The 24,241-nt window shown below is 42.7% G+C and overlaps 1 protein-coding gene and 1 long non-coding RNA gene across 5 annotated transcripts in view; both read left to right on the top strand.

Moving 5' to 3' along the window:
* Nucleotides 1–24,241, top strand: part of NELL1 (neural EGFL like 1) — a 748,929-nt gene that overhangs the window by 111,828 nt on the left and 612,860 nt on the right. For all 4 annotated transcript variants that reach the window (XM_032488858.1, XM_032488857.1, XM_032488860.1 and 1 more), the window contains one exon: nucleotides 1,108–1,278. In XM_032488858.1, coding sequence (XP_032344749.1) covers nucleotides 1,108–1,278 — 171 coding nt within the window. The remainder of the gene's footprint in view (nucleotides 1–1,107; nucleotides 1,279–24,241) is intronic.
* On the top strand, nucleotides 7,295–22,536 carry LOC116666416. The gene is made up of 3 exons (XR_004323254.1): nucleotides 7,295–7,459; nucleotides 9,796–9,805; nucleotides 22,526–22,536. It is a non-coding gene; the product is annotated as an uncharacterized LOC116666416 (long non-coding RNA).

Genomic DNA, 24,241 nt, shown 5'->3' with positions numbered 1-24,241 from the left:
GTAGAAAGGCCACATAGGCTGTTCAATCTAGACCCGAGTTTAAATCCTGTCTTGGGTGTGTTATTTAATTCCAGACTGAGGTTTTTTTCATGTTTAAAAAGGGATAATATGAGTCTTAGAGGTTTTTGTGGGGGATAAATTAGATAGCATATGTCAAATGCCTGGCAGTGAGATTGGGCCGTGCTGATGGCGACCATGGTGACACATTTCAGAAGGGAAGCATAGGCGTCTACGTAGGTCTGCCACCTGTGAGAGTGTTAGCCCTGGTGTGACTGAGGGGAGCCCCAAAGCTGCCTGCTGCCTTTTATGACTGAAGTGTAGACTGCAGTGGTTGTGCTAAGAGTTCCTCATTGATCTGGAAAATACGATAACCATCTGGGGAAAGAAAAACCCAGTTGCATGTTTCATTCCATGAAAATTTGAAATACAGGTTACGTATGTGAGTAGCTTCAAACTTTCCTCCCCTCCTCATTACCTAGGACTTGTCCACTTAAACCTTTTTGTCCAGGAGGAAGTAAAAAATCAAAGGAAAAAAACAAACCGAAAATCTTACTAATCTCTTCCCTGACAGTTTATTTCAATCCCCAGCGTTTACCATGACTTCCATTTTCCTTTCATTTCTTTTTCCCCTTTACGGAGGCACTGAGGATTAAACCCAGGACTTCGTGTATGCCAAGCACGTGTTCTACCACTGAGCTCTATATCCCCTACCCTTTAATTTTTGAAAAGGTAAAAATGGCAATAATAAAAAATATCAATAAATCCATTCCACATGAATGGCCTTTTTTTAGACAATAGAAAAGAAGGCTCTGAGCTATACTTTTAAGTACTTACGGGACCCAGCACCAAGCTTTGCTAATTGGCCTGTGGCCTGTCACCTCCCAGCAGTGAATCCATTGCCATTTCGGGGGCTCAGGCTCTACCATGAGGGCTCTGACAATAGAGGAATTGGGTTCCATACCGTACGATTGATTTGGGGTTGTGGTTCTTTGTGTCATGTTTAGCTAAGTTTAGATTCTGAGAGACCTGGTAGTAAGTAACGAGGATTGATGATGAGCGTGAGATCCAAGAGCGAAACAAAACAAACTTCTGTTACTTCACCTACAGCTATTTCGAACTGGAGAGCAGTGGTCTGAGGGATGAGATTCGCTATCACTACATACACAGCGGGAAGCCCAGGACCGAGGCACTTCCCTACCGGATGGCTGACGGGCAGTGGCACAAGGTCGCACTGTCGGTCAGTGCTTCTCACCTCCTGCTCCATGTCGACTGCAACAGGTATGTGTTTGCCTTTGATCTTTTGTGATTCTGTCCTTGAAATCGAGCCGTGGGGAAGAGAAAAAAACCAACCCCCTTCAAGCCTTGCTGGGAAACAAAAAACCAAGGGACCCTAATTGTAATTTAACCTACCGAATGGGCCATTAGGCGTGCTGAAATGACCAGCTGTGATATGCTAAGAAAACAGTTCATTAAAATGAAACCATAACCAGTGATTAGGAAAAAATTTGCAAAAGGTTGATTACAGATTGGGGAATATTGAGTGCACCTCAGTGTACTCCAGGCACCGGCTGGAATTCCATGGAGCTGTGATCACAGTTAACTGTGATATATTGTTGTTGGGTTCGTTCCACTTGGAAGCGAATGAGCCAGTCTACCTTAGAATGAATCTGAGAAGCCTGTGCTACCAGAGCGGCTAATTCTATTTCACTTCATCAAGCACAGCTTTGCTTAAATATTTTTTTCCAAAGGGAAACCTCTTAAAGAGGCTGTTCTTTGGATCTTTTGGAATTGATGCCATTTATTCTCTGCAGAGGAATGAGCCTTCCTGCCTGTCAGAAGATGGCAGGACTACTTGTGAAGTTGGGGGGGTTTCACAGAGTTTGTGGGTTGGGGTAGGAAGGAGATACTGTCTCCCATGTCTGTCACTGGGGGGAGGTTTACTGCCAGCCTGAAGAAAAGACACTGTTGGTCTCTACTGGGTTACTTGTGGTTGGACAGCTTGATAATGGTGGTCAAGGGGAATGTTTTGTTTTCTCCAGAACCCACTGAAAGTCCTTATGGTTAACGATCTGAGACCTATTATAGAGAATTTTTTGCATAGAAAGATACCCATGAATTGTTGGTTCTCATTAATGATACTGTCAAAGTTGAAATGATCAGCCACAGGACTTGTTCTCTGGGGCCCAGGATAAAGAACAGGCATGTTGGGGACAGCCTCCCTTCCAACACCCAATAGGGCAAAGCATAATCTAAGGTCAGTCAGCTCCAGACTACATTTCTGATGAAGAGATACTTCAATGTGCTGGCCACTCCAGCTCTGCAGTCTCTTTGAGAAGAGGACCTGGAAGGGCAAAGAAAAGAAATTGGTGTCAGGCTTAAGGAAAATTCTGCCATCTTGAAGTGAGTCTTGGTCTATTTTGATGTCATCTATTTAAGATGCTTTCTGGATTTTCTGAAAAGTTGTGGCTTCAACCAGGTTTAATGTGTGTGCCTGGGCAAAGTTTCCATAGGAACTACAGGCTCCTTTTTACCTTGCAGTCCTGGGCTGGGCATCCGGGACAAAGCCAGCCCTCAGCCACCATCTCCGCTTCTGCCTTCAAGAATTCATAGGCGCTCTCAATTGTCTACAACTAAAGTGGCCTGTCAGGTAGCACTTTTGTTCCCCACCGCCCACAACCCATATGCTGCCCAAATGGGAGAGCAGAAGGGTCCTGCATGTCCTCCTATGCACAGGTCAGAAAGAAGCCTCAAAGCCTTAGTTTAGTAATTCCCAACTGAAAAGTCTTGGAGACACTGCTGTTTATTGCTGTATGTTTTTTTTGCTTCCTCTTTTCAAAAGCCTATTTTCCAATATTCTTCTCTCTAGAGACAAGGGAAAAGAGAAGAGGGTGTGTCTCTGCTAACTGAACATCCCCTGCCATCACAAATTCTCTGGTCCCCATGAAATAGTTGTTAGCTGTGTAAATTTGGGCAAGTTAATTTCTTTGCACCTCAGTTTTTAAATTTGTGGACTGGGCATAGTGATACTAATACATACCCATAGATGAGAATGTTACATAAGATCATTTACGTAAAGTGCTTTGGGGTGGTGCTTGGCCTTGGGGACTCAGTGCAGGGTGGGTGGTGGTGGTTACTGTTATTACTATTGATTCTGCACATCTGTGGTGCTTCTTTGTCTCCAAACTTTATCTGTATGTACTTCCAGCTTCTTTACCAAGTAGGGAGAGAATGGGAGAGCTGGAACCCAAAGTATGTATACTTGAGGGTCAGCCTCATTTATAAAGAATGGAGTGGAGGGATTCTAAGGTTTCCTTCCTTTCTCTTGGCATTGTTCATACTTTAGTTCATGGCATAATGTTATCCTTTATGTAAGCTCTTGAAGGGAAAACAAAGTTGTCACCAGTTAATGATTCATGGACCCAACGCAAGGGAGTTTTTTAGATAGATCAGGGAAAGAGAGGTCCACAACCACTGGGCCATACGAGAGGTAAATTTGGATTTTGATGTAGGAAAAGTCTAGAAACAGAGCTCCCAAACCTGACTACATTGAAGAATTATTGAGGAATCTATTTAAAAAACAAAACAGAACGGTAACCAAAGGCCATCTCTGACCTGGTGGGTGAACCCGAGCAGCTATATTCTTCATAAGCTCTCGGTGTAGTTCTTTTGTTGTTGTTCTTTCTTTTTTATTGAAATAGTCATTTTACAATGTTGTGTCAGTTTCTGATGTACAGCACAATAGTTCAGTCATATGTATACATACATATTTGTTTTCATATTCTTTTTCATTATAGGTTACTACAAGATATTGAATATAGTTCCCTGTGCTGTACAGTAGAAACTTATTTATCCGTTTTATATATAGTAGTTAGTATTTGCAAATCTCAAATTCTCAATTTATCCCTTCCCATCTCCTTTCCCTTCCAGTAACCATAAGTTTGTCTGGGAGTCTGTTTCTGTTTTGTAAGTAAGTTCATGTGTGTCTTTTTTTCCTTTGTTTTTAGATTCCACATATAAGTGATATCATACGGTATTTTTCATTCTCTTTCTGGCTTACTTCACTTAGAATGACCATGTCCATGTCCATCCATGTTGCAACAAATGACATTATTTTACTATTTTTTATGGCTGAGTAGTATTCCATTGTGTAAATATTTGGTGTAGTTCTTACATAGGCAGTCCAGCTTTGGTGCATGGACTGGTGTTTCAAAATCACTGATTTAGATAGTGGTGGTGGTGGGGAGGCTGGAGGACCAGCTGGGCTACAGTGAATAAATGAGGGACCCTGAGAAATCAAGTACCTGAAGCAGAGCCCCAGGGAGGAGGAGGAAAAGTTGAAGGCGAGGTTAGTGTCTAGTGCACAAAGCAGCCTTAGCTCCTTCACAAGTTTCTTCCCAGCCGGCACCGGCTGATTTTAGAATGGCCAAACCCCAGTCCATTTATCAAGATGCCGGTCTACTACTTCTCTAGCTAGGCGACCCTCACAGGCAGCGGATTTCAGAAAGGCTGATTTTTATTCTCTAAGCTGTGCATTTCATACCACCAAGGTTCTTTTTGACCCCTTTTACCCTTAAAGTTATACTATCTTATCTTTTTCTCAGCCCGTCACCCACTAGAGTTCTGCTGGGTGGATGATAAATGGTGATGAGGTAGATAACATTTATTGGCTGTTGGCTGTGCTAGTGCCAGCACTCAGTGCTTTACGTAGATTAATTCATCACGCATGCTGTTGTTTTTCTCATTTTAAAATGATGGAACTGAAGTTACCTTCGGTCTCTGCAATCCTGCTGTTGATAAGTGGCAGTGCCAGGATTTGGACCCAAGACTGACTCCTGACTGCCTGCTCTAACCACTAGGCTATTCAGCCCAACAGTGGGGAGTGTTGGAACAGGAGGGGAGGCAACAGCCCGACTCAGTGTGAGCAGTTTGTTCTTTAGTGTTTTCCTCCCACACGTCTTAGATTGCTGATCTTTGGAGTCATTCGGTGAGACTTGGCAGTCTTACTAGCGGAATGTATTGCATTGGTGTAAAGGAAGGGGCTTAACATTACTGAGCGTCCACCACAGGCCGGGTAACGTGCTAGGCTTGATAGTTCCTAGGACAGGCGTGTGGGGCGGTTTCATTAGACTCATTTTACAGATCTGGAATTAGAAAGGCTCTGAGAAGGTAAGTCACTCAAGCTCAGTCATGTAACGTAAAAAACATAGAGCCCAGACTTTGACCCAGAATCCAACTCCCAAACCTTTGTCTTCCCCTGCCTCCTCAGCACCTCTGAAATTCATGTCCTTCCCAAGGTGAGGTCACAGCCATGCCAGGGAGGCTTCCCAGGAGAGAGATGCTGCAGAAGGTTCAGGAACCATAAAAATACTTCAAATCAGGAAGCGGGGATTTCTCAGGCAATACCATTGCTCCGAGGAACTGTAATGTGGAAGAATTTTCTACCTTTTTCAGAACTGAGAAACAGAGCCCTTTCAGACCCAGTTACACAAATGATCACAGGAAAAGCGACTGCTACTTTAGTGGGTTGTTGAACACTGTCTGCTTGCTCCTGGGACACACTTTTCTCCCTGCTTCAGCTGTTCAGCTGGGCCTAGTGAGAAACCCCAAAGTGCAGGTAGCAGATTACCTCAAGCCAGAAACATGAAAGGAACCACTCAGTTGGGTGGCCAGCCTGATTACCTCTACTGCCTTAGGTTTTCCTTTAGCTGTCTTTGTATTAATAGTTGCCATCAAAGCCGAGAACGAGGCCTGAACTAACCTTCCTTGAATTCTCCAGCTCCATTCTCTGCTCACCCTGTGGCCTGTCCCTGTTTACTAAAGCCCACAATCTGCTGACGTCTGGAATTCAGTGCATAGTGTTCTTTCCCCACAAAAGGAATTTTCTTCTCCTTATTTAGTGACTTTTAGTTTTCAGTCAATCCATCCAGTGAAAGTATTGGACAGATGATCTCTGCCAGGCTGTGGGGATGCAAAGAAATAGGAGTTCTTGCCATCAGGACGTTCAGGGCTTACTCATTCAGTCATTTTATATTCTGAAGCCACCAGGGTCCCCCACAGTGATGAGCCCCAGTCCTTTGATATCAGAAAAGTCGAGGGCTTGGATGGAAGCCCTGTGAGCAGGAGGCTTTGACGACTCATAGTAGCAGCTGTGCAGTGGAGAGAACTGAAAGTAGTCAACTCCCAGCATCTTGGTCTTGAATTGACAGTGGAGGAATGGACTCAAGAATGTTTTCCATTCAAATGGGACATGCATCCAGTTTCTGCAACATATAGGTCTCCACACTCATCCAACCCCCTCTTGCCTCACTGCTGGAAAAATTTCTCTTACACAGTCACATTGCAACAGAGCTCTGAACTCTTGCCTCATCTGCTCACACTTGCACAGGTATGCAGTGTGAATGCACACACGTCTGCAGCCCAGTTGTCACTCTGGCAGAGTCGACTCGATTATGGTCTAGATAGTAAACACGTTTAGATCTTACTTTTAATACATGCTCTTTATTCACTGCATAGCCCATTCAATTTTTCCATACAACTGATTTTGGAGAGCATGCAGAACCAGAAAAATAAACTTACTATAAATCACTGAACAAGTCAGTAATTCAAGGTTTCTGTTGAAATATTTCAGAGTAACTTCAGGATATGAGCATCTGTTTATATCTCTTAGGTTCTTCAAAATGAAATATGGTGATAGGGCATCCTTCTAGAGAGCTCCTGAAGTAATTACAAGCATCATCTTATTAAACTTCATATTCTTTAAGGTAGTTAAGCCACATGTGTAATGTACTATATTGATTTTTATACAATCATTTGCACTAGAGTAAGGAGGGGGAAATGAAGAGATGACTATCAAAGGCCACAGCTTCCAAAGGAGCCAGGCCAAGGTTCTCAACCTCCTGGTTCCCCTATTGACATATTATGCACTTTACAAACAGAAACACATGCATACAACTTGTCATCAAAATTAAAATTGATCTCAGAAATGCAAATCAAAACTACAATGAGGTATCCTCTCACATCAATCAGAATGACCAGCATTAAAAAGTCCACAAATGATACATGCTGCAGAGGCTGTGGAGAAAAGGGAACCCTATGCTGTTGGTGAGAATGAAGTTTGGTGCAGCCATTTTGGAAAACAGTATGGAAATTCCTCAGAAAACTAAAAATGGACTTATCATATGATCCAGCAATCCCACTCCTGGGCATGTATCTGGAGGAGACTCTAATTTGAAAAGATCCATGCACCCCAGTGTCCATAGCAGCACTATTTACAGGAGCCAAGACATGGAAGCAACCTAAATGTCTGCTGACAGATGAATGGATAAAGATGTGGTATATAATACAATGGAATACTACTCAGTCATATAAAAGAATAAAATAATGCCATTTGCAGCAACATGATAGACCTGAAGATTGTCACATTAAGTGTAGTGTGCCAGAAAGAGAAAGAAAAATACTGGTGATGTCACTTATGTGGAATCTAAAAATAGGACATAAATGAACTTATTTACAAAACAGTCTCATAGACAGAAAACCGAGGTATGGTTACCAGGGGGAAAGAGGGCGTGGAAGGATAAATTGAGAGTTCAGGATTTGTAGATATTACCTACTATGTGTATAAAATCAACAACGTTCTGTTGTATAGCACAGGAACTATATTCAATACCTTGTAATAGTCTATGGTGAAAAAGAATAAGATAGGAATATATATATAAAATATATGTATATATATATAATTATTATAATATATATATATAACTGGATCACTGTGCTGTACACCAGACATTAACACAACATTGTAAATCGACTAACTTCAACTAAAAAAAATTAAAATTGAGAAGCCAGCATGTGTTTCATGTCCTAGAGCTACCCCAGCAGCACCAGATCCTCTGTTCAGGAAGAGATGACAAGCAAGCTGGGAAGATAGGACACACCTATGTGTAAATTTAGGTAATAAATTAGGTAATATTACAAGGGATGTTGTAAGGCAGTACATACTGGGTTGCTTGGTATGTAAGGCAGTACATACTTGCATTCTTGGTAGAGGAAATCAGGTCTGGGAGATCACAGAAGAGAGAGCTCCTGGGGACGAGGGGTAGCATCTCAGTTTCTTACCATCCCAGGTGAAAATACATGACAATATCTGCAGCTTTACAGTTTTGCCACTGTGAGATCTGGTTCCATACCAGTCACGTGAGGATCGGCTTGGAATGAGGTTTATCTTGTAAGCATTACAAAGCCAATCACAGTGCCAGTGAGTGAATAATGTGTATGGGTGAGTGTGTTGTCAAGTTGGCACTGAGGGAGCCTGCAGGAAAAGACAGAGAAGGGCATGTGAGAGAGGGGAGAAGAGCTGTTCTGCACCTGACCAGGCATGTGGGCTCTGTGGTTTCACCTACACTTAAGATGAATGCTGGACCTTTGTCTTGGTCTTGCCATTTACAAAATGTGACTTACATGCAATGATGCAATGATGCAGCAGTGTAATATCAGGAAATCTATGTCTTAGATTCTTTGACGTTTCCTTTTGTACTCCCATCCTTCTTCTCTCCCTTTGCCAGAAATTGTGCTTGCATCTGTAAAATGGGAGTACGGTTGGTGTAGGAATAGAGTAAGAGTGTGTGCAAAATGCTCAGAAAGTTTCAAGCAACTATATGAACATACAGCATCATGAAATACTATAAACATAGACCATCATGTAGAAGAGATGTTGAAGTATCAACATTGGAAGTGAATACCATTGAGTCAAACTTTCACCTTTAATCCCATGGGTCAGAACCTAGTGTGTAATGTGGATCCATGGTGCAGTGTAGGATTTGAGGTCAGTCAGGTCCCTGAAGTTATTCTGACTGTCCAGTCCCAGGCATGGTTGTCCAATAGTTTTTTAGTTCCATGGTTGGTGGTGCAACACGATGGTGCATGGTTTGTACATTGAGTCCCTGTAAAAATATGCAATTGCAGAGTCTCTTTCAAAATATGTATCTGAGGCTGAATGGGGAAGGAAACATCCCCTGCAATATAATAAGATCTTTTGTTGATCCTGATAGGGCTTCGAAAATGTGGCATGGCTTCTTTCCTTTTTTGTTTCTGTGAGAGAGGAGGGTCAAAGATTTACTTCCCCCTCCTCAACTGATGAGCCAAAATTATCACAGCTTTCGGGAGGAGATGCCAATCCAGGTGAAGGATGAGGAAACGAATGTGTTAAAAATTCCTAGATCTTCTAAACAAGATACATACTACTTGCTTCTCTGCTTTGAATATCTGGCTTTTTAGCACAAAAATGGTCTGGACTGAAAACTTGAGCTGAAAGAAATTGTGAAATTTGTATGACCCTGGGAAATTCGTCTACTGCCCCTGGGCCTTAGCTCCCTAGGTGTGCAGTGAAGGGCTGGGACTAGATGCTTTTTAAGTCTTCTTCCACCTCTGCCCTGCTGGGCCCCCCTCTCTGATTCTATTTCATCACAGTGCTTAGTTAGGGCACGTGTTGTCTTTCTTTTTTTTTTTTTGCCTTAAGGACCCTGGAGAGCAACCCAGCTTGCTATAGTCACAAGGTTGCTTCTGTAAGTAGACCACGAGGGGCTTGCAATTATCTCAGTGGATAGATAGGTTGACAGTGTAGTGTGGTGCTGGTGAGTAAAGACTACTTACCCTATATGTCCAGCAATTTTTTTTCTCTCACTTATCTCCCTCCTTGCTGGAGTAGATGCTGAATGTGCATTTTTGGATCTAAGGGACGTTGGCATCTTGTTCTCTTCACCATGTATTGTTTCTTTCCTTTAGTGTCCTCTACTCTAGACATGTGACAGTGGACAGCCTTTAGGGGGTGCAGGCTGCCTTGGCCAGGGAGACCCTGGTAGCTTGATAACCTCTAAGGTAGAGCAGTACACAGTACCCAGCAGATGATGAATAGCTGTGCTGGTTAAAACAACAACAACAATAATAATAAAAAAAACATAACATGACCTCTGGATACTGAATGAAAAAAAGCTTTTGCTGCTGCCAAGCTGTAGAGACTTAAATAATGGGAGAGAATGAATCTAAAGGTCTAGATGGCTAGCATAATACATTCAAACTTGTAGGTTCTTCGGCAGTGTAGAGTGGCTGCTTAGTTGTGAAGGCAGTTTAGACATCGCTGTGTTGGACGTCTCATTCTAGCTGAGCCCCTGACACTTCTACTCATGCTCTGTACCCTGGAGCTTATTCATTCCAACCTCCTTAAGTGGGTTCCAAGTTTAACTTGCCCTATCTTCTAATGACATCAGTAGCAAACCTATTTCTAATTTTATCTTTTCAGAAACCATTGTCTTTTCCTCTTGTCTTCTGAAGGGTTTAAATACGCTTTTGGTTAACCATGGCCTCAACGGCAGAGAGGTAGAAGGTGAAAGGATTAATTGAAGTGGATGATGAGAGTGTGGCCTGCATTTCCTCACATCCATCTGCACTCCTGGGCTTTCAAAATTGCAGATGAAAAGGATGAAAAAGAAATACAATAGGGTCTTCTCTTTATCTGGTGGTTGGTTGGCTACCTGAGGCCATGAGTAGATTAAGGAGAAGGCACGTTATTGGATACATGGGGCCCACAATGTATTAGAATAGAAAGGAAAAATAAGACTTCATTTCCAGCTCATAGTGATTTCATCTACATGTCTTCAGACACATCTTGAGCTGTGATTGTATTGTGTGGACATGGGTCTCTACAGGATGAATGGAAGGGGAAATAGGTTGCAGGGGAAATAAATGTTTTCTCAGAGGACAAAATATCGAAGCTTGCATCTCTATTGTTACAATTCTACTCAGTCCTTTTTGATGGATATGTATGGCTATTCTGTAAAAAGGAAAGCGAGGGGAGAAAATAAAAAGTCAAAGAACGCTACGTATGGTGGAACCCTATTTTTTTTTTTTAAGAATGTAAGTTTATATATTCATCTCTGTTCCTTTTATGCTTTGCTTGTTGGGAAAGAGCATAGGGGAATAAAAAATGCATGAACCATCCAGACTTTTTAATTGGAAAAGAAAAAGAATTGCAAATACTACATCCATTTCCTAGTTAGACCGGTGGTGCTGATGTTGTCGTTGAAAAGAACTGATTTTCTACACGACTGTGGGAGAAAAAAAAAACCCCCATCTATCTCTCTGGGAACTTTAATTAAATTAATGTTATAAATAATAGCAGCCAGAGTGGCTGGATGCAAGGAAACAGATTTATAGCTGAACCTGTTCGGCTGCTTTTCTTCTAGGGGGCGTGGTGGGGGTGGGGCGTGAGGATGAGGAGGCCTGGAAGGAAAAGTTTTCTGTGCCTGCTTTCCCCTGCTCTAACTCCCAATTCAGTTGGCTTTTGCCCCTCAGCTCATCCCTCTTAACTTCTTGTGAGTATTTCTCCCAGCAGGAGCTGCAGAGCCACGAAGCCGGCTGGTTACTGTGCCTGGGACCTCACCTGAGGGTTTTCCTGGGCAATTAGAGTGGAAATCATTTCCCTTCTCCTTAAAGGACCTGTGTGATACTATCTCTGACCCTTCTCAGGAATGTCCTGCTGCATCTCTACTTGTTAGTCTATTAGTCTGAGGGTATCACTTTCCTGACAGCAAATTTCACACATAGGAACTTACAGGCTTGGAACTGGGGCTGTCAGCTGACTTCTTTGGAATCCTCAGAGTGCCTGTATTCCCCAGAATGGAATTCCATTTCCACTGGAGATAAACAGCCCCGGGCTGTGATTCATCCTGATGTGTCCCCGGCACAATGCTTGACTCACTCAGTTACTCACTACTCTTTGGCTCTCCCGGTTAGTGCTGTCTGTGAAGCACAAGAAAGGAAGGAGCTGGGGAATCTATAATTCCAATTTCTTGAACTAAAAATTCTTTGACATTTTGGCCTCAGAGACCCAGCGTCATGCTGGGAAAAACTCCAACTTTTTGCTGAGTCATTGCTGACTTGAGATTATTGTTTGGGATTTTTTTTTTTTTAAGAGATGACTTAGCTAGTCACTTGATCTTTTTTCTTTTTAATAGCACTCTGAGGTGGATGTTCTTGCATCTTACAGATAGGGTGTTTTGAGGTGTTGAGAACAGAAATACCTCATCCAGGGGTTCACAGTCAGTGGCAGACTGGAGCCAGAGTGGGGAGGTCCGTCCTTAATCCTTTTTTGGGGAGGTTATTCTCTACCCATCCTTCCACCTTCTTCCCTCCTCCTCTTCCATCTTTCTAACACCCTCATGTGACAAGATTACACTTCTAACTTCTCACGGAAGAAGTCTAAGGTGTCCCGTTTATAAACTGAAATATAGGCCACGTTCCTTGTGTTACTTTCTGAGACTGAGGATGCTGCTCACCTGAAAAGGCCACTTGCTCATTGAGCCCAAATCTACCTTGTTATAAATTCCCACTTTGGACTCCAGGAGGCTTAGGTGGAGTTATTTTTAGCTTTAAAGACTCTTCTTCCTTCCTGGAATCTAGAGTGTTGATAGACAAGTTCATGACTTCAGTCCCACAGAAATAGTATCGGGTCAGGCCTTCCCATGGCCCATCAGCCCCATATGATTTGCATGCCTTGCATGTGCCTCCGTGCTGTTGTGTAATGGCCAAGGACCTCATCCTAAATCATGACTGACAGCAAATGAGCCATGTGGCCATTTCTTCAAATGTGAAATAGATGTGTGACACTAGTCATCAGCATTACATGGTTGGTTTTACACTGTCCAGGATAAATTTTGATAGTCACTGTTTCAAAGTGATAAACTCTGTGTTCTTTAAGGTGACTTTGCCATTAAAAACCACTGGTGGTGAAATAAAGGGCTGGGCAGTGGGGACCCCCATTTAGGAGGGCATTTGTCATTATTGCTTCTTTTATTGGTATCTAATTAGGTAGGCAGTAGAGCCTACAGGAGCCAGTAAGAGGGCAAGGCCTAGGAAGTTAGGCGAGCACATGGAATTCTGAGTCATTTTCCTGGACGGCAATTTTTCATGGACATTAGGGTGATACGTCAAGACTTCACTCTGTAAACCTGATCATCGCATTCCCTTCCCGCCGTAACACACACGTATACACCTTTAGTGGCCTCCTCTAAATTTTAGGCTAAAGGTCACAATGCTTAACACAGCTTGCAAAATTTTTGCGTAGTCTGGCCTGTGTTTTTCTTCAGTTTTCTCGCACTAGTTTTCCCATTCCTCTGACCTCAAGTTCTTTCAGGTCCTTAAGTGTACTGTATTCATTTCAGCCACAGGATCTCTGTACGTGCCATTTCTTGAATATCAAGTTCACTTCCACTTAACCTTAATTTTCGGGACAAAAGAAGGAAGTTTCATGTGTTTTACACTTTCACCATAAACCAGTGTTCGTTTTTCTACAGAGCACTTTTTGAGCATTTGATTTGATGGTCTGTCTCTCCCACAGGGCACCCTGAGTGCTCACCATAGTATCACCAGTGCATGTCACAGAGCTGTCACATAACAGGCAGTCAGCAAGCATTTGTGAATACCTGAATGAATGAATGGATGGAAGAGTGATGTAAGGTCTGTGGTTGCGGCTTCTGACCTGTGATCCTAGCTTTGTAGGTCCTGTCACTTATGTCTCCTTGTTCTTTGCCTCAGTCTTACCTGCACAGAATGGGCGTCATCTCTACCTTGTCTGCTTGTACAGGGCTGTCATGGGGGTGAACTGAGAACCTGCAGGGGAATATGTGCTGTAAATTTCAGTGTGCTTTGTAAATATCAGGCTGGGGAAAGGTGAAGATGAAGTAACCTTAGCATTTCTGCTTTGAACTTCCGAGGATTAGTCTTTTCTTGAGGAAGGCAGTTAATCTGTAAAAGACATTGGATGATTTCCTGGTCTGATTCAAAGCACAGGGTGAGCGGTGCCTCATTCTCAGGTTGAATTTTCATGTGTCCTGTTCTCTGCGGGAGCTCTGGCAGGCATGGGAGAGTGGCAATAATTTACAGATAGGCTGCAAACATAAACTGATTGCAGGTGGGATTAAGGGGTGTGTGCCCTCTTTGCTGGAGAGCAAACACAATTGGGTACATTTGCCTGTATGGTGGGCGTGCCACCATCGTAAAATTCTGTGGGTTTGTTTCTTCAAACTGCAGTTAAGGCCCACAGTAAGGGCCTCCCATCAAACCCACTGAGTTAAACCCTTTGGGCAGGATTTCATGATTGTCCTGGGCTATTTTGGTATATAGCTTTATTGTGAAGCTCAGTGGATGTGATTTTTGTTTAATTTTCTTAAATTATGAAAGGTGCTCACCTGATCCACTCAAAATGAAAAATGAAAAAGAAAAGAAGATAGGAGGGCACAAATTTTAAGCAGCAACGGAAAGTTTAGGGTGAAAGATTTTGCAGTATACGTTATTTTTGTTGGAATAACTAATAAATTGTAAAGCATTCTTCATGTAAATTAGACAATATGTAACAAAAGTACTGGATCTCTTATTAAAAAAAAACACAAAAGGTACAAACTTTTCAAAGCCCTGTGATACCCATCACCCTGCCCCTAATTCCATTGCTCAGAAGTCATCAGTATTAAGTTTTATTTCTGTTCTCTAGATTTTTTTCTTTGCATATGCAAACACATTTTTTTCCCATAATAAGACAGCACTGTATGTGTTGTTAACTTGCTTTTCCGTTTAGCAGAATAAAGCCTGATGCACCGCTGGTATGCAGCAGGCACATGCTTAGGAGGGGCAAGGGCTGCTTTGTTGCTTGTAGGATAGTCTGGGCAGCTCTGGCCCTGGGCAGTGTGTGGGACACTACCTGCAGGTCTCTGCCCTCCTGCTTTGGGCTGTAATCTGTGCTTCTGGCCTGTCACACACAGCAGTGACCATAGCAGTGGGGCAGGGAGCCAAGAGCCCCTGCCCTTGGGTCAGCACGTCCTGTCTCAGCTGTGGAGCTCGGCGAGACTGTGGCAATTAGCCTATGCTGAGATGGGAGTTAAAAGATTGAAGTGGATATGTGATGAGGGTCAGATGCTCTGAGCATGGGAATGATGCTAAATCTTGTTGGTGTGACCAAAGTAGAGCGGGTGCTGTCCAGGGTCAAGCATCGGGTGAAGGCAAACAGAGAAAGTGTAGTTTGATGGTTAACAGCATGAGTGCTTGGGTTTGGATAGCTCTGGGTGTCCACTCTGTCTCCGCTACTAGCTGTGACTCTTGGCAAGTTAACTCTTCTAAGCCTCAATCATGAGGATAATGATGATGCCTCCCTCATGGGATTACTAGAATTAAGTGTGACGGTGCATATGGGTCAGATAGGACACCTGGTTGCAAGTAACAATGGCTTAAACTGTAAGGAGACGTAATGTTTATTTAAACAAGAAGCGTAGATGAGGCAGTGCCTGGGATGCGTTGGTGCTCAGACATGTCATCTGGGACTGATGCAGTCCTTTTTATCCATCCCCTCTGTCATCCTTGCTAGGGGAAAGCATCTGGAGATGATGACAAAGGGGCGGGGGTCACCATGATTGTCTTAGACCAACCATCCTTCCTTCCGCGGTGCTGGCACATTGCTCTCTCAGCAGAATTGAGGTACTTGGGACACAGACGGGGAAGTGGCCTTGGGTCGGCTGTCCATAGTGTTGCCCCAGCATATCAAGAGTGGAGCACCGTGCTGAGTAATTGATCGAGACAGGCCTCCAGGATGCTGCTGAGGCTGAACTTGATAACGACATTGAGTGCGCCACGTTTGAGCAGAACAGAAGTGAACAGAGCCAAGGAGATAAAACCAGGATCTAGTTGATCAGGAATCATTTATGTACATGGGTGTTCCTGCCACCAAGGAATCTTTAAGGCCATGATCAAACAGAGGAAAGAATATGATTGGGTCTGAGATGCCGGCCTGGCTTCTGCCTGCAGAGTCCATTCACCCTGTTGGCCGAGTACCTCCCTCTAGGCCTTTACATTGGGAAACCTGGCCTCTGCCTGTTGCCGCTGCCCTTTAAACAGGCCCTGTAAACACAGCTGCCCCTTCCACATGAAGTACCATGGCAGGCCCATCTAAGCCAGTGCCTGGTGACAGCTTTTACCCGGGCCTGCCTTCCTCCTTACTCTCACCTCCTCATTCTCTACTCTCTCGTCGTCCTGGCCACAGATCCCTGGCTTTTACTGTCTGTTTCTTTACCTGATTAGTTTGGCAACTTGTTTGCATGTCTTCTCTGTTCGCTGACCACAGAGCGTCACCGCGGCTCCCCTGCCAGCCCAATCCCCAGCATCCCCACTGGCAGGACAGCCCTTCCCCGCACACTGCACTCAGGAGGTCCAGACCTGGGCTTTTCTGCCCTTCCCCACGCTGACTCCTTGCCATGCCTTGAACATCCTCTTTTCTGGCTATGCTCTAACTGCATGTTGGATCCTGAACAGCTGGGTGGGGGTGCTGCTTACCCCACTGGAGTTAGAGCTATGTAGCAATGGAATTGCCGTCTGTGGGTGGGTTCAAGGGTTCACTTGGGGTCACCCTGGATTCCAGATTTCAGTGGAGAAGAAGATGATGACAACCATTACAGTGTCCATGAAGCTGTTGAGCACACACATTAGGTGACCATGCCTTGCCCTAAAGCTCGTCCTTGCTAAGTGCCACATGGGAAAGGGGACTTGATATTTGCAAGATGGGCAGTCATTGGTATTAGCCCAAATGTCACTTCTTTCAAGAGGGAGTGCATTTAGGTGTTGGCTCCAGTCTTCCCTCAAGGGAGAAGCAGGGTGGGATGTTGGAAAAAGCCTTGGGGTCTGGGCTGGGTATCTTCCGTCTCCTCTAAAAACATCCCCCACTTCTCTGCATCCCTCTGCTCTGTGTCCTAGTTGGCCGACCTGCATGGACTACATCTGGGGGCTCCTTTGCCATCTAGCTTTCTTCTGAATTGAATCAGCAAGAACAGGTGGAAGGTCAGAGGGAGGCAGTGTTTCTTCTTCCCTGGCTCCTTCTCTGTGGGGTCACGTGGGACTGACTGTGCCTTTTGACTGAAAGCCACAGGCCCTATCAGGTGGCTCTTTCTGAATTCCTGGCCCTTTTATGCCCTAGAAGGAAAGAGTGCTCCAGACCCCGTTTTACAGTCTCTGTGACAGTGTATCATCTCTTGTGGCCTACCTACTCCCTGCTCACACTTCTGTAAGTAATCTCTTTAATTTATTATTCTCTTCAAATTACCAGATTTCAGTAGCATAGTGACTCTTTCCCACCAGGATCCTTACTGTTACAGGTTCAAAGTCGAACACCCCAGATCACTCTTGGGCTCTGCCGCTTCCTAGCTGTGCATCCCTGGGCAAGCTTCTTAACTTTTTGGAGTCTTGAGTTTCTCATCGGTTAAAAGCAGAGTGGCCCTAATAATTGCTTTTGTGTACCTCACCAGGGAAGAAACAAGGGGTGTGAAAATATCATGCAAACTGTGATGTGCGGTGAGCAGGGAGGGGTGATTATTACTGTGATAGTCCGGGAGCTTGAAGTGGGGGTGGGGGAAAGCAGGAGGCTTTGAGGATGGAGCGCGCAGGCCTCCAGAGAGGACCCTGCCTCTTCCCCCGCTTCTTCCACACAGTTAATGAGAAGCAGAGCTGACGGGAGGATGGGACCCAACGGATTACCCTTCAAAGCCGAGCCCACAGGACCTCCTCTTCCATTCACCTCGGCTCACAGGTCCGACTCCCGTGGAATACAGATGAGACCCCCCTCAATTACGGGCAAATTATTTAGCGATGGCATTAATGCTAAAATGGATTCTTTGATAAGGCCTTTGGAAAATATAATTACGTGGTCAGAAAAGTGGAAATTGTCAGGTGGTGCTGAGAGACACAGATGACAATGCTGATCTCTTGGCTTCGGTTTTGCGCTATTCAGAGTGTGCAGTATTGCAAGGATAAATCCTGTTTGTGTCTGGGATAATCTGATGTTGGTTGCTAAAAAGAAACAGCAGTGGTATTTATATTGGAAATGGCTTTGGGAGGCCTCGTGCCTGAGCTTGGAGAGGGAGGTGGTGCCGACTCTACCCGATCACCCTTGATCATGTCAATCATCTCATCCTCTTTTATTGCCTCTAAGGACTCTCACTTTTTGAAATTATCTTGATCATTTACCTGTTTACGATTTTACTGTGTCTTCTCCCTGATTCATACTCCTTACTTCCTGTAAAAAGTGTCAGTAACTTGAACTTGTGTCAAAGCTGTGTCCCCAGTGCCTGGTCAGATGCCTGGCTCAGAGAGGATGCTTTGAGCATTTGTTGAATTAGGGAATGAATGAAGAATTGAGGAAAGAAATACTATGCAGCAATGGCTGTACTAGGCATGCAGGAGAAAATTCTGGGCCTTTAAGGAGCTGATACCTAGTATTTTTCCGGTAACACTGAAGAGATGGGCATAAACCCACAGTTCCAGATATGAAATGCTCAGGGCTCTAACAGAAGCAAAGGTGTGGGGTTGACTTCCAGTGGAAATGGGGAAGGTAAAATGAATGGTGGTGTGTGAATAAGGCTTTAGATTAGAGCCAGGCTGCTGCGTTCATGTCCAAAGCCCTCATTTCCCAGCGTTTTCCCTTTGCCTAAGTTAATTGGACCACAGTTTTCTCATTGGTGGGGAAAAAATGGTAAATGACCCTACGTCATGGATTCAATTGAAGTAATAAACAGGAAGTGTATAGAGTTATGTCTGGTACATGGTAAACACTCAGTAAATGTTAACTATTATTACCAATAGTAACATTAGTAATAGAAGGAAGAAGAGGAGGAAAATGTTACGAAATTCAATTCAGTGACTCCTAAGCCAGTAGGTGAGAAGACTTGGATTCCAACTCTAGCTCTGCTGCTCAGTTATGTGACCCAAAGGAAGAACTCTTCTCTGGGCATCATGCAAAATGAGGAGTTTGAACTGAATGGGTGCCCTCAAATTATGGTTTTGTCCTTAGGGCTGGGCCTGAAAGATGCACAGTAATCTTGTATTAGAGTGTAGTGTGTATGCAGGGGGTAGCTTTCCTTCTGATTTTTGTTTTTCTGCTCATAACATAAGGTTTTTAAGAACATCTTGTCTTTTGTTCCCCTTATACCCCAGGACACACAGCTTTGGACACAGAGAAGATTTTCAAATACCCATTGGTTTCCTGGCTGACTGATTTGATTGGGTATTAGGATTAGAAAGAGTCCCAAGGGGTCCAGAAGAGAGAAGGGAGAAAGTGAAGGATTATTCCCTTCCTTAATACCGAGATTGTCAGTGAGACATTTTATTTAGTCCTCATCCATGTATACTTGAAGTAAAAAGAGGGAAATAGAGGGAGGGCAGAAGATAAGAAGGAGAAACTAGGAAAGGAGTGAAGACATTTTATCAGATGTCTATGGTGAGAGTTTTCATGTAGCAGCTCATTGAACTTTCAGAACCACCCTGTGAGATGTGGGGGCAGGTGTTTTAACGCATCTTTATTCCCATTTTGACTATGAGGAGGTAGGATCATGGAGGGCCCAGAAGCAGGTAAGAGTGGGGTTGAAATCCAGGCTTGTTAGACTTCAAAGCCATCCTACTCTCCTCTTGTGAGGTGATTATTCCACATCGCCTCTCTCCTCACGCTGCCAACGATGACTCTTCTCCCTCACACTTGGTGGATAAACTTGCTACCTGCCTCACCCAGAAAATAGAAACAGTCAGAATAGAACCCTACCGGTTCCTGATACTACCTTTGCTAGCCTACCTGCTCCTGGACCATGGACGTTGCGTTTTCCCATGCCAGGAAGACTCTCCATGCTTCCGTTCAGGGCCATTCCCTTCCCTTGTGCAGGACATCACTTTACCCATTTCCCTCTGTCCTCTATCATCAGTATTTCCTCTCAACAGGGCTATTTCAAGTGGCATAAGTACATTCTATAAACCTATCATATGTAAGTTAAAATCTTTCTTCCATCCCATATCCCTCTCTAGCCAATGCCCCCATTTCTCTGTTTCCTTTGACAGTAAAAATCTCCAGAAGAGCTAGTAAATCCTGTCTTCACTTCTTCCTCTTGCCTTTTCTTTTGAATCCATCTTAGTCAGGTTTTGGCCCCTATAATTGTACCAAAGATACTCTATTAAAGTCACCAAAGACCTCCACATTGCCAGTTCCATGGTTAATACTCTGTTTTTATCTGATTTGACCAATCAGCTGTACTTGACCTAATTGGTCACACTCTCCTTGAAAGTTATTCTTCACTGGGTTATTGGGCCTCCAGAAACTTGGAATAATCTTTCATTCCTCAGTTTTTCCCTCTTCCTCTAAATGTAAACATGTTAATATTATCTTCATACTGTATCTAGACTCTGACCACTTTTCACCATGTCTGCAATTACCAGGCTGGTCCGGATCATTACCATCTCTCATCTGTATTGTTGTAATAGTTTGCAAGAGTTTTCCCTGATTCCATCTTTACTATGCCCCTATTCTACTCGATTCTCAACTCATCAACCAGAGTAATCCTTTTAATTAGATCATGGCAGTCCTCTACTCAAATTTTCTAAATCACTTCCTGTCTATCCTAAAAGTGAAAGATTAATCCATAGCATGGCCTCAAATTCCAAGGTGATCTAGCTCCTTTCTGCTTCTCCATCCTCATCCCTTCCAACTTTTTCCTGCTTTTTTTGCTCCAGCCACACCTGCGTCCTTGATGTTACTTGAACATTTCACACACACTCCTGGCTTAGGGCCTTTGCTGTTGGCTCGGTCTGGAATACTTTTTCCTTCCATATTCTCTTAATTTGCTTCCTTGAAGTATTCAAACGCTTTTTCATCAGTGGAACTATTGAATGTGGAAACTCTCCCACCACGTTGTTCCCACCCCTTTATTCAGCTTTACTTTCTTCTTGGCATTGACCACTTCCTGTATTTATTTGCTTATTATGTGTTCATACCTCCCCCTCGCCTGTCTTCTCCCAAAGGTCAGAGGTTTTTCTCACATCTGTATCTTCACTTAGTACAGTGCTTATGTCATACGTTGCTTGCTTTGTATCTTAGGGTACTCACTGTTGAGCCCTTTAAGTTATATATGCAATTGGTAAAAACCCAGACTGAACCAAAATAAGACAAAAAATGAAGTGGACGGCAGTGATTCTCTGAGCCACCAAATGGGTAAGCACTGGAGTCACTTGTGCAGACAGGCTTGCAGGACCGCAAGGATATGCGTGATGATGTTTTGCAGTAGGTGCATAACAGGGATATCTGCTGGGCTGGCTGGAAGTTCTGCTGGGTCTTTTCCCTGTTTGGGATCTGACTAGGCTGTGGAGTCTGTTAGGTAAAGCAGGTGGGGTGGATTGGAGGGCATAGTCGAGGAAGGGGACTAAGGGCTACCATCCTTTGAGCAGCTACTACAAGCCAGGCTCTGATTTACAGACTTTTTATTTCAATATCACATAAGACATTGGGGGCTTCTATTACTGCTTCATTTTACAGAGAGATTGAATGACTGTGTTGAACTCTTCTATCTCAGAAGAGTTGGAGCTGGACATTACAGCACTGAAAGCTCATTGGTGGCGGGGGGAAGGGGAGGTACAAGAAAGTAGCTCTGGCGTTCTCTTCAGATCTCACATTCTCACACACAGGATATTTAGATTCAAAATATGTCCAGAGCGTTTAGTTTCTTAAATGAAGTTGGTCCCAGACTTAGGATGGTTTGACTTAACAACTGTTTAGCTTTACAGTGGTGTGGAAATGATACATTTAGTAGAAACCACACTTTGAATTTTGGACTTTGATTTACTTTCCCCAGACTATCGATATACGGCATGATACTCTGTTGTGATGCTCGGCAGTGAACAACAACTTCCAGTCAGCCACGTGATCATGAGAGCAAACAGCTGGTACCCAGGCAACCATTCTGTTCCTCACCTTAAGCACAGTGTTCAGTAGATTACATGGGATCCAACACTTTATTATAAAATAGGCTTTGGGTTAGATAATTTTGCCCAATGGTAGGCTAATGTAAATATTCCGGGCACGTTTAAGGGAGGTGAGTCTTAAGCTCTGATATTTGGTAGGTTAAGTGTATTCAGTACATTTTGACTTAGGATATTTTCAACTTAACGATAAGTGTATCAGAACATAACCCCATTATAAGTAGAGCGAGATCTGTGTTTACTAAGTTTTTCAAAAAAGCATTTGTGGGGCTCCTTTTTATTTGAGCCAGCATAATGCTACAGGGAATGTAGAATTAAATATATATTTTATGCTTTAAGGAGCTTATGGTCTTGTTTGACACATAAAACCACAGATAGACTAGTTGATTGTAATACACAATAATATCTGATGCAGTGCTGAACTGTATCAGCTGAACCTCGAGTGCCATCACAATTCATAGTCTGTGCCCGCAGTCAGCTCAGCATTCATTGAGTGTGCTTTATATGTTAGATCCTATACTAGTTTCTGGGGAGAAAGAGATGATAAGAATATTATTATAGAGATGATAAGAATATTAAATACTTTATGCTGAGCACCATCCTAAGTACTTTAAATGTGTCTGTTAACTCTTACAAGAACCGTGTAAGGTAGGTACTGTTATAATCTACATTTTTCAGATGAGAAAACTAGAAAATACTGGTGAAGTAATTTATATGCTCAGTGTTCTATTACCAGTAAGTGTCAGAGTCATGTTATAAATCCAGTAATTGTAGCCACTTATATTGAAGACAAGGTACAAGTTCTAAGGATCCCAGGCTGTAGTTGGGAAGATGAACTGATTCCTGTGTGTGGTAGGTTCTACCACATTGTAGAAAAGGGTGCTTGTAAGAGTACAGAGATAGATGGTGCTATTAATCCACCTTGCAGGGGGCATGGTCACAGGGAAGATACAGAAAAGTTTCCCTCATATGCGGATTGTTCTAGAAAAATGGCGGTTGCCTATATCTGAATCTCTCCACATTCTTTCCAGAAACATGGAGAACAAATAAAAGTATACATACAATGTCACCATAAATGGAGGCAGAAAGTGCTGTAAACATCAATGTACTTGAAGATAAAACTTTACAAAATGAACATAAAAGAGCAGAAACTTGTATACAAACTACTAGTAATGAGAAAATACATCAGGTGATGTAAATTCTTTTAAAAAATCGACTTCATAGTAGGAAAAACTGTAATATAATACTTCAGCCTGAATCAAATATCCTTTAATAAACGTCTAGAGGTAGGAAACTCACTCTAAATCAAAGTAGGAGAATACAAAAACTAGGAATGTGTAAAATATGAGTGACTGAATGCAGGAAAGAAACGAAAGAATTACCATTTTAGAAATAAAAAATAAATTGTAAAAACCTCAAAAGAGAATAAATTGAAAAAGAATTCTAGGGAACATTGAAGAAAAGCATTAAAATAACCAAGAAAATGAATATTAAATAAATAAAAATATCTGTAAAGAAGATGGTTAATAAAGAAGATAGGTAAAGATGATACTATATATATAGTATGTAATTATATATATGTAATTGAAGTCACTGAAGAAAAATGAAATAATTGAATGAAACTAATATTTAAAATCATAATGCAAGATAGGCAAAATACTCTTGAAAAAGAACTAATTGGAAGACTCACTTTGTGTTCAAATCTTACTACAAAACTTAGAATAATCAAAGCATTGTGCTATTGGCATAGGATAGACATATGGACCAATGGAACAGAATGGAGAATCCAGAAACGACCCTCACGTATTTGGTAAGATGATTTTCAAAAAATGGGTACCAATGCTGTTCAATGGGAAAAGGACAGTTTTTCAACAAATGGTGCTATAAAAACTGAATACCCATTTGAAAAAGAGTGAAGATGTACCTTTACCTTTCACCACATACAAAAAGGAACTCAAAATGAATCAAAGACCTAAATGTAAGAGCTAAAACTATAAAACAGTTAGAAGAAGACATAGGGCAAAATCTTCATGACATTGAATCTGGCAGTAACTTCCTGCATAAGACCTCAAAAGTCTGGACAATAAAAGAAAATAAAGGATAAATTTGATCTTATCAATATCAAAGACTTCTGTACACCCAAAGGACACTATTCAAGAGAAGAAAAAGCCCACAGAATAGGAGAAAATATTTGCAAATTATACAGAATAAAGAACTCCCATGACTCAACAACAAACAACCTACTTCAAAAATGGGCAAATTATTTTAATAAATATTTCTCCAAAGAAGATACATAGTTGGTCAATCAACATGAAAAGATGCTCAACTTCCTTAGGCATTAGGAAAATAGAAATAAAAAGCACAATAAGATGCCATTTAGTACCCATTAAGAAGGCTATCATTAAAAACAGAATAAATGGTG

This window comes from Camelus ferus, chromosome 10 (assembly GCF_009834535.1).
Source record: "Camelus ferus isolate YT-003-E chromosome 10, BCGSAC_Cfer_1.0, whole genome shotgun sequence".
In the NCBI taxonomy this organism is placed as follows: domain Eukaryota; kingdom Metazoa; phylum Chordata; class Mammalia; order Artiodactyla; family Camelidae; genus Camelus; species Camelus ferus.
This window is presented reverse-complemented; position numbering and strand designations above follow the sequence as displayed.